The following is a 13,589-nucleotide window of genomic DNA, read 5'->3' on the forward strand; positions in this document are numbered from 1 at the left end:
ACACACTTTTACCAGACACATGCTAAAAAATAGATGCTCCTTGTCGCAGAAGTCCTGCTGGGACTGTCAGCAGGGGTGCTGCAGCTGCCACGGAGCCTCGGAAGAAATCTGTGAAACCTTTCTGTGACTCTTGGAAATGCTCAAGAGGACACTGTGCAAGATGGCAATATTTTCCTAAGGATGTAAATCAACCCATGGAATTTAGTAGGGAAATGACATATGTGCTTTAACACCTAATGGGACTCTTAATTAACAAAAAATCAGTTACAGCAGTAACTAAACAATCAGTGTTAAATACACAGGTCTGTAGAGTAACTGGTTTTGATTCATCTAACTAAGTTTTATCCCTAAACAAGTCTACAGAAGGGTGTACCTATAGAAGCACAGAAATTATGACCCTCCAGAGGACTTGAAAGGTCACCCCCAACACCTCCATCCCCACAAAACCAGAGTAGCTTTCCTTTTTCCCTTCTGGATGCATCTCTGTCTAACCAAAAGTGAATTTTGTACTCTGGATATCTGCCAAGCAGAACCGAGCTGAGACCAGCTGTCTGCTTCACACAGACATATCTGGGCCAATAGTCCACGGGACAGATCTGATGTGGTTATGCAAAGAGTGGCTCGCAGGGCGAATTCAGCAGCGGATGTAGCCGTAACGTGCTATGACACAGCCTCAGCCCCGGCAGATATGAAGCAGAGCATCCTCCAGAGGAAGCAGCAGAGAGACCACAGTTCCACACGCCTCCTTCCCTGCTAAATCCACTGCTGAAATATTCCCAGCCCTTTGAAACCCAGCTCTAGCCCCTCTGCTTCATTAGAGGAAAAGACTGGTACCCAGAACACTGTATCTCAAATTGCCTGTGCCAGTGAATCAGCAGAGCTCACACCTGCATTTTACAAATGATGAGTTTTCATGATGACCCTGTAAATAAGTCCTGTTGTCATTAAGTCCCTGTCCCTGATGGCTAAACTGCAGTAGGGAAGTGAAGTGCCCAGGCTGGAGGGAGTCGGTAACAGACCCTGAAAGGTACAGGGAGAGCAGAGGTGGATTTCTCCTGGCTTCTTTTGAGCTCTTCAGCTGAATTAATCTCTTATTGTTTGGACACATACACATAGTTCTAATTAAGAAATATTTTATTTGAGAATTTTTATAACATATTGTTATATATTATTGTATTATTACATAACATCACTTCCATAAAAACAGAGTAGCATTTTAAAATTGGAGTGTTCTCCTTTTCAGGCAGTTTATTTTTTAAACTTCACTCATCTTCAGCAACAAAAATCTCACCACCCAATGTAACTTTATCAGATAATCCATTTCCAGCCTGTCCAGTCCTTGGAGACTCAAGAACTAGCTGGCACTTGCAAAGTGTGTGCCTACATTTGCTTGCAGACATTAAACCGTTGCCATTAGTTTTGCAAAAAAAAATATATATATATATATACAAAAACATTTCTCCGAATCTTGGCTATTCCACCCCCTTTCTTTTTAAATAGTCTAAGCATAAGTTGATCTGGCGGGGCATCTTTATGCTACAAAATCTCAGGTCTCCGGGTAGTCAAAGAGCAGACGGCACCTGCTGCCCTTTAGCAGTGAGCAGCTGCCCACACTGCAGCCCCCTCTGCACATCCCACCTCGCGATTGTGATGCAAGATGGAACCTTTACCTGGCAAGTGTCTCATCTTTTCCATGCATAACAGCTACAAGCTTCTCTTTTTTTTTTTTTTCTTCATCTTCTTTAAGGGAAAAAAAAAAAAAAAGAGAGAGTAGCTCCTCTAAAAGGAAAGAGGAAGGCAGAAATTTCACAGAATCTCAGTCCTGCCCCATGATGCTGCTTCCTGCCTGTGAATTTCCACCTGCTGTGGCGCGCTATATAAGGCAGCACGCGTGGGGTAGAACTGTTTAGTCGCCTCCGTCTGTCCAAGGGATTAGTAGCAGCGGGGAGCGATGCTGTCTCTCCTTTCCTCGGCAGTTCGCGGGAGGTGAAGGAGCTCTGGCGGGACTCGCTCCTTGGGTAAGTAAAGCCCGGGGATAAACGCGTGGTGTCGGGGTGAAGCCGGTGGGGTGCTCCAGACGCAGCTGTACAGAGACATACACAAAAATATGGGTGGGGCAGAGGCACCCACCACGAAGTGCGGCTCGTAGGCAGAGCTGCCTGGCTTGCTCAGCCTTGTGCTTGCACATTAACGACAACCTCACACAGCTGTCACTGCCTGATCGGTTTTTTGCATGGATTAAAAATGGAAAGTCACTTTTTTTTTTTGGATTTAATAAAGAGGTGCGCAGAGCTCAGGACTGGATGCCTTACAAAGAAGGGCTTTCAGCGAGTGCTGCTTTATGACTGACTTGGGTGGGATGTCTTGCTAGTTCGGGATCATACTGAATTGCCAGCCTGGCTTGCAGGGAAGAAAGGAAAGAAGGGTGCAGTTTTACAAAGCTCTTTGTCCCTTCCTTTTTCAATAAACAGGCAAACAAAAGGACCTAAGGAAACCAGAGCGTCCAGAGCGCCCCTGATTAAACTCCTAATGAAAGTGTTAAGCAGCTGTAATACTGTGAGTGTCTTTATTTTTTCAGCTCTGTCAACAGAGTGACTTTGAAAAGCCCTGATTCTAAGCTGTAGCATTAAATTACTCACGCACGGTCTTTGTTTTCTTGCCTAGTCAAAGACACTAAATGCTGGCAACATGGAGAGTTTGATCGAGTGCCCGTCAGAGGTAAGCAGCCTCTCCAGTCCCCCAGGTCTCCTCCAAAGGGGTGGCCCCTGGGGGAGCGCGGTGGGCACGGGGCAGGGAGGAGAGCAGGCAGAGCACTTCGAAGGTGGATGTTTGCAGAAGAGCCCTGGGCTCCCAGGCAGTTTTGGGCAGGATCCTGGCAGGCTCTGAAGCCACCGAGGCAGCAGCCCCCTCCTCACTGGAGGAGCTGGGGAGGAGATGTCCAGCAGCAGGGGGAGGATGGAGAAGGGTGGGCTGTCCAGCTTGTTTCCAGCTTCTCTGGGTCAAACAGCAGCCTGAAAGAGCACTGGGGATGTGAGTGGCTGGGCAGGTCCGGAGGGGCTGGCTGCAGCATCAGCCCTTGCCACCACCACCACGGTTGGGCAGTGAGGCAGTGTCACAGCTGGGCCCAGGGGTCGTTCAGCAGGTGTCTGGCTTGCTCTGGTCGCTCCCTGGAGCCTCTCATGTTTTTCTGTGCGGCTGCAGCAGCTCGCTCACGGCCCTCGTGTAACCCCGGCGTGCTTCTTGCAGGCTGATGCCAAGAAATGCCCCCTGTTGGGACCAGCAGACACCGAGGATGGACTTTGCCACTTGGCTGGTGAGTTTTAAAAACAGAGGAACTGCTTTCTTATACAAAATGTTTGCAAGCTGGTGCTTCTGCAGAACTCTCCCGCTCCACCTCCCCCGGCACAGCTCAAGCCCTCAGCGCTGTCCAGGGGCGGCTCAGCCCCAGCGTGCCGCCGCGTGCGGGCGACCTCTCTCCCTTATGCTCCATGGCAGATGGCAGTGCTGGGTGCCAGCGTATCCCTATTCCGTGCTCCTCGGAGCCAAGTCTAATTGTGTTCGGCAGCATCAGAAAGGAAACGTGCTGCTTTCTGCCACGAGCATCGCCGCTGGGGTGTGGGCCTGCCGGTGAGCGCCGCTACCAGCGGTTACGCTCCAGGGCAAATAAACCCTCCTGGCAGCAGCGACTGCCTGCGCTTGTTTTCTCTCACCCTGCAAAACCTCAGCACCTGCAAAACAATCTGGAGGAGACCATTAGCAGGGCGGGTCTGGAACAAGCTTGCATGCCACACCATTTCTCAGGAGTGTCAGAAGCAAGGGTTTTATATGACTCTAACATTGGGTTACTTTCTCACAGCCTTTAACCCTTGACTATCGAGGACTTGTGCTAAGCCACAAATACAAATCCTGAGAACTTGTATAATTTCATTTTGGAGTAGAAGGCAAGTTCTTTAGAGTAAATTTGCAGAGGACAATGCTTTTAGAAAACTTTCTAGCAGAAAGACTCTACTGATAGGAAAAAAGCACAGCTCTTACCAATGCAACTGTCATCTCCAAATTCCTAGCATGCCCTCCTCTTTAAGGTGCAGATGCAAAACCCATGCTATGAGATTTGTGACCCTGAAGCCAATGAGGCCCAACGGTGATGCTCCCATCCTCTGGAGCAAGTATCACCATCCAGTGGCCGGCTGGCAGGGAGCAAGCTCCAGCAGGGCCACTGTCATCGCAGCACTGCTACTCTGGAGCTGGCAGAGCAGGAGCCATGTGTTGCCATTGCAGACCGTGGAAGAGGCTGTAAAGCACAAGTCCCTAGTTCCACCCATGCCCTTATACTGGCCACGGTCATGTCTGCATAGTGAGAATTGTTGCCATTACAAGCTGCCCAAGTAACATATCTACCTAAGATAGTTATCACAGAAACCTCTGCAGTATCAAAAATCTCTATAAACATCAAATATTTGCTGTTATTGCTGTGCCTTTTATGTCCCCGTTCTCTAAGAGGAAATAGTGACTAGAGCGCCAAAAAAACCAACACCAAAAACAACAAAAAACCAACAGGAAAGGTGGTGTCCTTAGAGGGATGGTGACAGCCCCACAGTTTAGGCAGTGGTTTCCTTAGCAACAACTTGGTTGTCTTTCGGTTTAATTTGAGGTGTTGTTTTGACATACATCTCTGCTCTTCACGCTGCATCACACAGCGCTGCACACAGACGAAAGGCAGCATAATTGCATAGTTCTGTTTTTTTTTAAAAAAAAAATGTTTTTTGTTTGTCTGTTTTCCTTTTGCTTGCAGCAGATGGAATGAAGAAAAGAAAGAAGGTGATATCGTGGCCGTTCGCTCTGAGACGAACCTCTACCAGTGGGGATTCCCCGGGGCAGCTGGAGTCTGGCCTCAAGATCGCTCTGTTTGGCCAGCCTCTGGCAATTATTTGTGGGGAAGATGACACGCTGCCCCAGCCTGTCCAGGTAGGTGATCCTGGCGGTACATTTATCATACTTCTGGCTTCCAGTGGGAGGTGGGATCCCCAGCACTTGTGCTGCAGTGCTCAGGAGATGAGTGATTTTGGTGTTTCCCCTCCATACACACTTCTGAGAAGCTCGGGGCCCATCCCAGATGTAGAAAGAGTTAGGTTTGTGGGCTTTGTCCACCCCATGCAACTTTCACTGGAAGTAACGTTGAGTGGAGACAACCCAGGACCAGGAATAGGTGAAGTAGATCTGCTGCTTAGTATAAACATCTGTGATTTTACAGAAGTCATGTAAATGAATGTCTCAGCATCATAAAAATCCAGAGATTTCTGTATTTTCCCAAAAACTTGTTCAGCTATGGACTGCCACCGATAAATAACTACAAACTATCCTCTAGTTAAAAAATGATCTTGTGACAGTTCTCCCACTGAGATGGTTTTTCCAATTTTCCAGGCTTCTAAGCAATATTTGCTAGGCATGCAGCCTGGCTTGGGAGGGAGGGAATTTGAGCCCAGGCTTGAGCCACCTCTTGTTTTCTTCTGGAAGGAAACAGGGATGACTCCACTGAAGTTAGTGGAGTTCACTGGTACAAAAAAAAGTATGGATTGGGAAAAAAAAAAAAAAACAGCTTATTACCAGTATAATCTGCTTGGAGACAGAACTAGATGTTGACTTGTGTAAAGCAGAGTGTACCTCCAACCAAAATTTTTCTTCTGCTTCTAAAGGAGTGTTCACCTGCTAAAGGACCTTTCTTCACTCACAGTAACAGTTCTTCCATCCCTGCCTGTTTCTTTCCTGCAGGATCTCCTCGCTATATTGTATATGAAAGGACCTTCCACTGAAGGGATATTCAGAAAAGCTGCCAATGAGAAAGCACGAAAGGAGTTGAAGGAGGACCTAAACAAAGGCGAGAACGTTGATTTGAAAAGCAAAACTGTGCATCTGCTGGCAGTGGTCTTGAAGGTGAGTTGCTCTGACTTTCTGCTGTGGGTGACATAGCTAATCTGCACAGGCACATGTTGCAATTTGGTTTAGGTGTGGCTCCAGGGTAAAAAACAGAGTGAAACCAAATGAAAAGTTTCAGACATGGGAAAGTTTGGCATTTCCCTTTTCTGCTGGCTTTTCAGCTCCACTTCTTCTGCCACTGATTTCCTGTATGCCCACAGGAAACTCATTTCATTCTCCTCCTCAGCAAGGAATAGTGAGATTTAGGGGTGAACAAAAAGCAGAAAAGAGCCAGGACCTCTTAGTGTATTGATGCAAGCGTACTCAGCATGTACTCATGAAGCCCGCTGCTCCCCAATGCTGACGGTCACCTTAGGGAGCATCCAGCTCCTGCTCCTAGTGAGCCCAAGTTGCGGTGATGCTGTCTATGTGCACAGGGGAAAATGTCCAAAGCCTCATCTGTATCTCTGGGCCTTGCAGGACTTCCTCCGAAATATTCCCTCCAAGCTCCTGTCAGCCGACCTGTATGAGAAGTGGATGCTAGCGCTGGAGAAGCCAAGCAAGCAGGAAAAAATTGAAGAATTGAGAGAGTAAGTGTTGTAACCAGCATGTTTTTCAACCAGCCTCCTCTGGAAATTGAGCTTCATTTGAAATCCTGTGGTGCTGCTCAGCTGCCCTGTGAGGCTGGCTCAGAGGCCAAGTGGCACAGGGAGGCACTCTCACAGCAGCACCTCCTGAAGGCGTTTGGGCTCTCCATAGTTATCGAGCAGCCCGGCAGGAGGGACAGATGGCAGTGAACGTGGTCACCATGTGGGGGGACGGGCGCTGAGGAGAGCCGGCAGGCCTGCTGGCTGTGAGGTCAGGCATGTTGGGCCACCTCTGTGTTGTGCTCCTCAGACAGAGCTGAGGTGGAGGCTGGCCAGAGGGCTGTGAGAGCCGTGGCACAACCGCAGGCCTTTCACGTGCCGTCGGGAAGCCTCTGGTGACACCTCCTGACGCCACCTCAGCTGCTCAGCGGCACGGACGCCGTGACGCTGCCCTTCAGTCGGGATCTTGCAGTGCGAGGCCTTGTAATTAACCGCACGCAGCTGCCGTTGGGGATTTCTCAATGGTGCTTCTGCTCAGCAGTGAAAGAAGCGCACGCGTTCCTCTTTCTGGGGGAAGCATCGTCTGCCTGAGTTTAATTGAGACTTGCTCAAATAAAGAAGTAGCGGCCCCCGCACCACCGATTAACGTCGCATTGTGTTTGTGCTCGCTTAGGGTGGCCGACAAACTGCCCAGACCAAACCTCGTCTTGCTCAAGCACTTGCTGTCCGTGCTGCACCGCATCAGCCAAAACGCCGCCAGCAGCAGGATGGACTCCAACAACCTCGCCATCTGCGTTGGCCCAAACATGCTGGGCCCGGGGACGGACAGCACGCTGCCACTGGAGGTGCAGAAGGAGATGAACGACAAGGTATGTTGGGACAGATCTGAGCCGTGCACAGGGATCCCACTGCCAGTGCAAAAGCCACACAAAACAAAACCGCACCGCTGAGAGGCGGGGGTGCCCCGCGTGCCGGGTGCCTGCGGCGTGACAGGCCAGGCTTCCCCTCCTCTGAGCACAAGCAGAGGTTGCCCTGCAGTCCCTGCGTGGCACCACAGCTCCTGGGCACCTCACACCCAGAGAGCAAGGGGCACCCTGTGGGCACCACCAACTGCACGCCCTCTGGCTGATGGATTTCGGCTTGTATCGGGGCAGGCCACGCTGGGTGCAGCATCAGGCCTCGTGCTGTAGTGTGGACTCGGTCTCTGACTAGGCCAGGATTTTGGCAGGTCAGCATCCTTCTCTGTGCTGCCTTTCATCTTACATTAGGCAGGAACAGGAAAAACTGCGCAGTATGTTTTCAGCCCCTTTGACTGAAATATGGTTTTCTGTGTGCAGGTGACGGTGTTGGTGCAGTTCCTCATAGACAACTGCTCAGAAATATTTGGGGAAGACATTGTCTGGCCCACGAGTGCTTTGACTGAGGAGTCAACGGAGCAAACAGACAGCTCCACAGGTGAGAGAACAGACTGAGGGTTATGACAGACTGGTGCTGCTGCTCCAAATTCTTTAATTTTATGTGGGAATACATCTGTGGAAACACAGAGAGTTGCAGAGGGTTAAAGACACTGTTGGTCTGCACTTCCACAGGAATATTTTCCAGATAGTTCCCTTTTATTGTCCAATGACCAGTAAAAACTAACAGGTGCTTTGTCCCCACAGAACACCTATGTGCTGCTCATCAGAATGATTCCGCCTATGACAGCCCAGATCCTGAAGCCGAATGCAGCTCCTGTACCTGTGAGGTGGAACATCCCAAAGGGAGAAGCACTGGTGTGAGCAGAAGATACCCAACATGCATGTCTGCCAGTTCACTGACTAGCTGTAAAAATGACATCAGCACAATGGACAGGAGGTACTCAGAGCCAGACCTGTCCTTTCAGAACCGCTTTGAAAGCAGGATGAGGAAACAGAAGCTAAACAAAAGTGAGGACAATTTTCCAGTTCAGCAGAAACAGCAAGGGTTGGAGAATGAGGCTCTGAAAAAACGGCTTGCAATCCTACCTTCACAGTTATCAACAGAATCTCTACCCAAAACATCCTCCAGTTGCTCCCTGGAGAGCTCTGATGGCTCAGTCTTCACCAGTTCCCCAGTAGTTTCACCTTCTAGTCCCAAAAAAACCTTTTTAAATAGGCCTCAGTCCTTTTGCACCAAGCCCAATGAAGACTGCAGCACACCTCGGCGAGAGATCAAAAAGCACTCCATGTCATTCTCTTTTGCAAACCACAGGAAAACACTAACAAAACCCCTGAGTTGGGGGCCTGGAAAAAATATGGCTTTCCAGAGAGACAGTTTCACAAGGAAAGATCAATTCTCTTGCAGAATTGTCCAGGAAAACAGCCCTGAGGATGACAAACCATTGCCTGTGCCATGTCAGCAAAGGCCACGTTTCAGGTCAGCTGATGAAGTCTTCAGAGAGGTAGACCAGAGGAATCCTGGAAGACCACCCTCTTACGAAGAAGCTACTAGAAACTGCCTGGCCACTCATGTTCCCTCCTGTAATCTCACAGTTCAGACTATGAGATTAAAGGTTTCAAACCAGGACGCTTTGCTGCCCGATCCATGCAGCAGCTGTGCACAGGGCACAGCCTGTGCAGCTCCAGGGGATCTACCCAGTGACAGAGTTCCTGCAGTGAAGGACTCTGATGGAGAAACTGAAACTCTCAGTGTTACTGTTGGAATAAACTCCCGCGTGAGTTTACCTGTGACCCCTGGAGTGTACCGATTGAGAGCCATGTCTGAATCCTATCAAAAGAACAAACACGAGTACGTGGCTCGGAGGTGCAGCCAGCCAATTTTTGAGGTAGACCAGATCCAATATGCTAAGGAATCCTATGTTTAAAGAGCTTATCCCCCCTCTTTGCATTGTGCAGAGTAAATATTTTAAAAACAGATATCTTGCTCATCCTTTGTAAGATTTTACTTTCAAGGGACCAAGAATAAGCTAGCTCCATATGAACATTTTTTTCTTGGAGGCTCTTCTGAACTGTTTGTCAGTTTGACATGTCACATTCATCCACCGTAAGAGGTGGGGTGGGGGGAGACCTATGTGTATTATTATGTAAAAATATGAGTAAATATGCTGTACATAACCTTTTGTGTTTGAAAACTAGTCTATAGTTGATAAACAGTGTTGTATTTGTATCCATAAAAGGACAATTAAAAGGTAGGCAGGTCCAAAACCTGCCCCACCTTCCTTTTCTTCTCTGTATGGTCACAGGCTCTATGCCATGTGTGTATGTCAGGCTGATGCAATGCTTTGCTGATTTTCTGCATTAAGAAGTGGGTTGGCAGTTACCCCAGCAGGGGAAGAGCTCTTCTGTCATCAAGGCCATTTCTACACTCTTCCCTGAAGCCCTATGTACCTGCTGCCATTCCTTCCTCCTGCTTGCTGGTCATGAGAACAATCCGACCACTAACCAGCATTAGTATTGTGTACTGAGCCTGGGTTTAGAGCCACCGAAGCCCTACAAGGTCATTACGGGCATGTATCAAGTAAGCCTCGTGTGGTCTGAGGTGCCTTTATTTGAAAGAAACTGGACGGCTAATCAGAAAGAAAGAACATCTCCAGTTTTGCTTTTATAAGAAAAAAGAAGAAGAAGAAGAAAGAAATCTTGTAAGGAAATATTCTAGATTCCAGCTTTAACTAGTCAAAATTGCAGTTTATTTGTAAAATGAAAAAAAAAAAAAAGAAAGAAAGAAAAAGAACATCTCCAGGTGTTGTCCTTATAACCTTGTAAAAATGACTAGAAGTGCAATGTGTTTTTACATGTAGGAACTTGTTTTGGTTAGCACTTACCTTTATGGCTCAGTAAAGCCTTGAACCAGGAGCAGGCAGACTTTTGTTTTTCTCCTGTGTAACTTCACTACAATAAAACACTTTTCTGCATGACCACCACGCTGTCCATTGTCTCCCTTTAAAACGCTCAGGCACTGCAGGTATTGTACCTACTTTTATGCTATTTCATGGCACTGCAGTTGTGTGTGAATGACATGACATATCTAAGTGGGAAGGAAAGAAACTGACCGGCAGTATCTCTGTTAGTGATGTTGTAAGAGACTGCAGCCTAGATTTTGGGAACAACAACTTCTGTCAGGAAAACAATTTACACGGCCACATAGCAGCAGCTGTCAGTAAGAAGGAGAGGGAGTCACAAAGAGGTGATGCTGCTCTGAAAGTGGCTGGTTGGAAAACAGTGCACAAGCATCTCAAAGAGGGTATTTGCTGTGTGTATCTGTTCACAAGACAGAGAGAAAAGGGGAAGGGAGTCCCTGGTGTGACAGGAAAAATGATGCAAGAAGGGCCATATGGGTAGGCTGCAGCTAGAGAATATGCCATGTCACTCAGCCCTTGTAAGCAGTGGCACTCTGCTCCCAAGGAAGCCAAAAGACAGGGCTCTGCTGTAAGTTGCAAGAGGCATTTGTCATTTTCTGGAATCCACAGCTCTTGACTCACAAAATCACAGCATGGCTGAGGTTGGAAGGCACCTCTGGAGGCCGTCTGGTCCAACAACCCTGCTCAAGCAGGGCCACCTAGAGCTGCTTGCCCAGGGCTCTGTCCAGATGGCTTTTAAAGATCTCAAAGGATGGAGACTCCACAACTTCTCTGGGCAACCTGTTCCTGTGTTTGACCACTCTCAAAGCAAAAGAATGTTTCCTTGTGTTCAGATGGAATTTCTTGTGTTTTAATTTGTGCCAGTTGCCTCTTGTCCTGTGTCAAACGGGAATGCCAGCTTTGTTTTGTAAAATACACACACGTTTTGCTGTTGCGGCAGAATGGGTGTGAGAAAACAATCCACATCCAGTGGAAAGACTCAGAAGGCACTGAACAGAAAACACAAATTTCAAAATATACTTAAACAACAACACAGTTACTTCTTCAGTAGCTGACACATTCTTTTTGACTGTGAAGAAGAAAGGATTCCTGAGAAAATTAAGGATCCCAGAAAGAGGAACGCCTTTCTGGCCGTATAACCACACCAGAAAACCCAGAATAAGCACAGACACTTCACCAGAGAAGAGGAACATATCCCTTTAGGTCCAAGGAGGTGTCCTAAGACAGACATGACAATCATACTCAGAAAGCTTACCTGGGCTCTAAATACTCGATACACAAGGGACTAAATCTTTCAGTTTCTGGGTAAGAAAGTCCATTCAGAACTTGTTTTAGGGCACTTCAACAGAGGGAAAAAAAGGAAGGTGAACATATCGGAGAGGAACTCTACACCTTGTTAACAAACAAGGGTAAAGTAAAGGAGTTTTATAAAAGACTAGCCCAGTCCCCCTCACCTTGCTCTTGTATTTCTTCAAGTCCAGGAAATACCATATGATTAAATAAAATCTGAATGTAAACAGATCCCAAAAGAGTTGTATTCCCTCATTAGCAGACAACTTTGGTCTTCCTCCATCTCTGAAAACTTGCCTGTTCAATCAGCATTATTTTCATGTCATGTCCCTTCACACAAGTGATTTCTCCTCTATATAAGCACTTAGGATGCCTCAAAAGGCTAGGATGACACACAAAACAGAGCTTTGCTTTAGCACTTACTCATCTGCCTTCAGCTCAGAAATAGCTTTGTCTTGCTACCAGTCCACCCTACTACATTCAGGGATCCAGCCCAATGTTCCTGGCATCCAAGAGAGAGGCCCTTTAACTGCAACGTCTAACAAGTGAATTATCTCAGTGACTCTGCCAAAGCTGCCTTTGACTCCCTAGTCAGAAGGATTAAGTACCCCTTTACAGCAGGGTCAGTTGGAGCTGGATTTCAGCACAGTGGAGGAGTGATGACACTAAGGATCCTATTCTCCACACATTACTCCATCATCGGTATTGCTTCAATTGCTTCACACACCTGATTTTCTAAATAGGTTTTGTGAAGACACTTCAAATATACAAGGTGTGTAAGACCAAAAGAGGGAAAAAAAAAAACGAAAAAACCCACTATATTAAAGCAGAAGATCCAAGGCTTTGGACTGTAAAACGATAATGAAATTAAGTTTATTGGTGCAGCTTGAGTTCAGTTTCTCATGTTTGCATCCTGCTGCTGTTTTTAATCACATGCTGCACTCTGTTCTTCCCCACAGGATGCACCTGTTCCGGGGAGGAACCTGTTCTGGGGAGAAACCAATGTTGTGCAGCAAAGAAGAAAATTTTAAGCCTGGGATTCCCCAGAATGGTTTGCCCTGCAGGGCTTTGAACATAGGGGTATGTCTCATTCCTAGGATTTGAAAGAACCAACAGAAGAACAACGGAGTTCCTCATGGAGCAGCACACTGCTCTCCTTCCTTCCACACGTTGTGCACCACTGAGTTGCAAACTCTTTTTCTGGGCAACTTGAATGAGGACTGCTACTTAAAGCAGAAGTCCATTATCATCAACTCTATGGCCAAGCATTAGTGAAGGCTGAGAGAAAAAGCATGCCTGCAGGTTTCAGAAGCTTTTGGAGTGGGACTCAGCTGCAGAGTGCAGGCTCTTACTATCCTGTGTGCAAGCATTTATGTGAGCTCATGTCTCATCTTCTGCATAGCCTGCAATTGGTGACCCCTCTGGACTCCTGTGACTGAACTGAGCACAAGTGAAATTCTGTTGCCTGAAAGTAGGTATCTACAGTCATTGGGGTACCTTAGGGCACCTCGAGGGATTTTTTAAGACATCAAAAGTAGATGCAGCTCTGGATGTGGTGATACAAGATCCATAGTTTTCTTCTTTGGATGACCTTATGGAAATGGAGGACAAGACTGCATTCCCTGCATTGACTGGTATCACTTGGAGTTCAACAGTTAATATTAGGGAAGGCAGGGCATTGTGTTTGTCACCCAGAACTCTGTTTCTTTTAGGACTAAACCACTCTGTAGGATGTGGCTGTGCTCCAAAATGCTGACACCTAAAATAAAGCCAAGAACTTCGGATTATTTTTTTTTGTAATAAAATTCTCTCTCTTCAGCTTTTTGTCTAGAAATAGATCTTTATATTTTCCAGTAGCACTAAACTAAAATGGTTTAGGGATTCCTGCCTGGACTATGTATGATTTTAAAATGTTAAAAGATAATCACAAAATTGCTGCCTTGTAACTCAGTTACATATTGCAG

General features: G+C 47.2%; 1 protein-coding gene across 2 annotated transcripts; it reads left to right on the plus strand.

Annotated features, from left to right (window-relative positions):
* Nucleotides 1-1,868: 1,868 nt before the first annotated feature.
* Nucleotides 1,869-10,395, plus strand: TAGAP (T cell activation RhoGTPase activating protein). Of its 2 annotated transcripts, none has more exons than XM_080587060.1 (10): nucleotides 1,869-2,018; nucleotides 2,472-2,556; nucleotides 2,665-2,718; nucleotides 3,247-3,313; nucleotides 4,793-4,965; nucleotides 5,770-5,931; nucleotides 6,394-6,503; nucleotides 7,174-7,369; nucleotides 7,838-7,955; nucleotides 8,162-10,395. In XM_080587060.1, exons 2-10 carry the CDS (start codon nucleotides 2,530-2,532, stop codon nucleotides 9,340-9,342), a joined length of 2,088 nt encoding a protein of 695 aa, XP_080443186.1. In that variant the 5' UTR covers nucleotides 1,869-2,018; nucleotides 2,472-2,529; the 3' UTR covers nucleotides 9,343-10,395. The 2 variants fall into 2 exon arrangements, with proteins under 2 accessions (XP_080443186.1, XP_080443187.1); XM_080587061.1 differs by having other exon boundaries at nucleotides 4,796-4,965.
* Nucleotides 10,396-13,589: the final 3,194 nt, after the last annotated feature.

Source organism: Anser brachyrhynchus, assembly GCF_964034855.1.
Source record: "Anser brachyrhynchus genome assembly, chromosome: 3".
NCBI lineage: Eukaryota > Metazoa > Chordata > Aves > Anseriformes > Anatidae > Anser > Anser brachyrhynchus.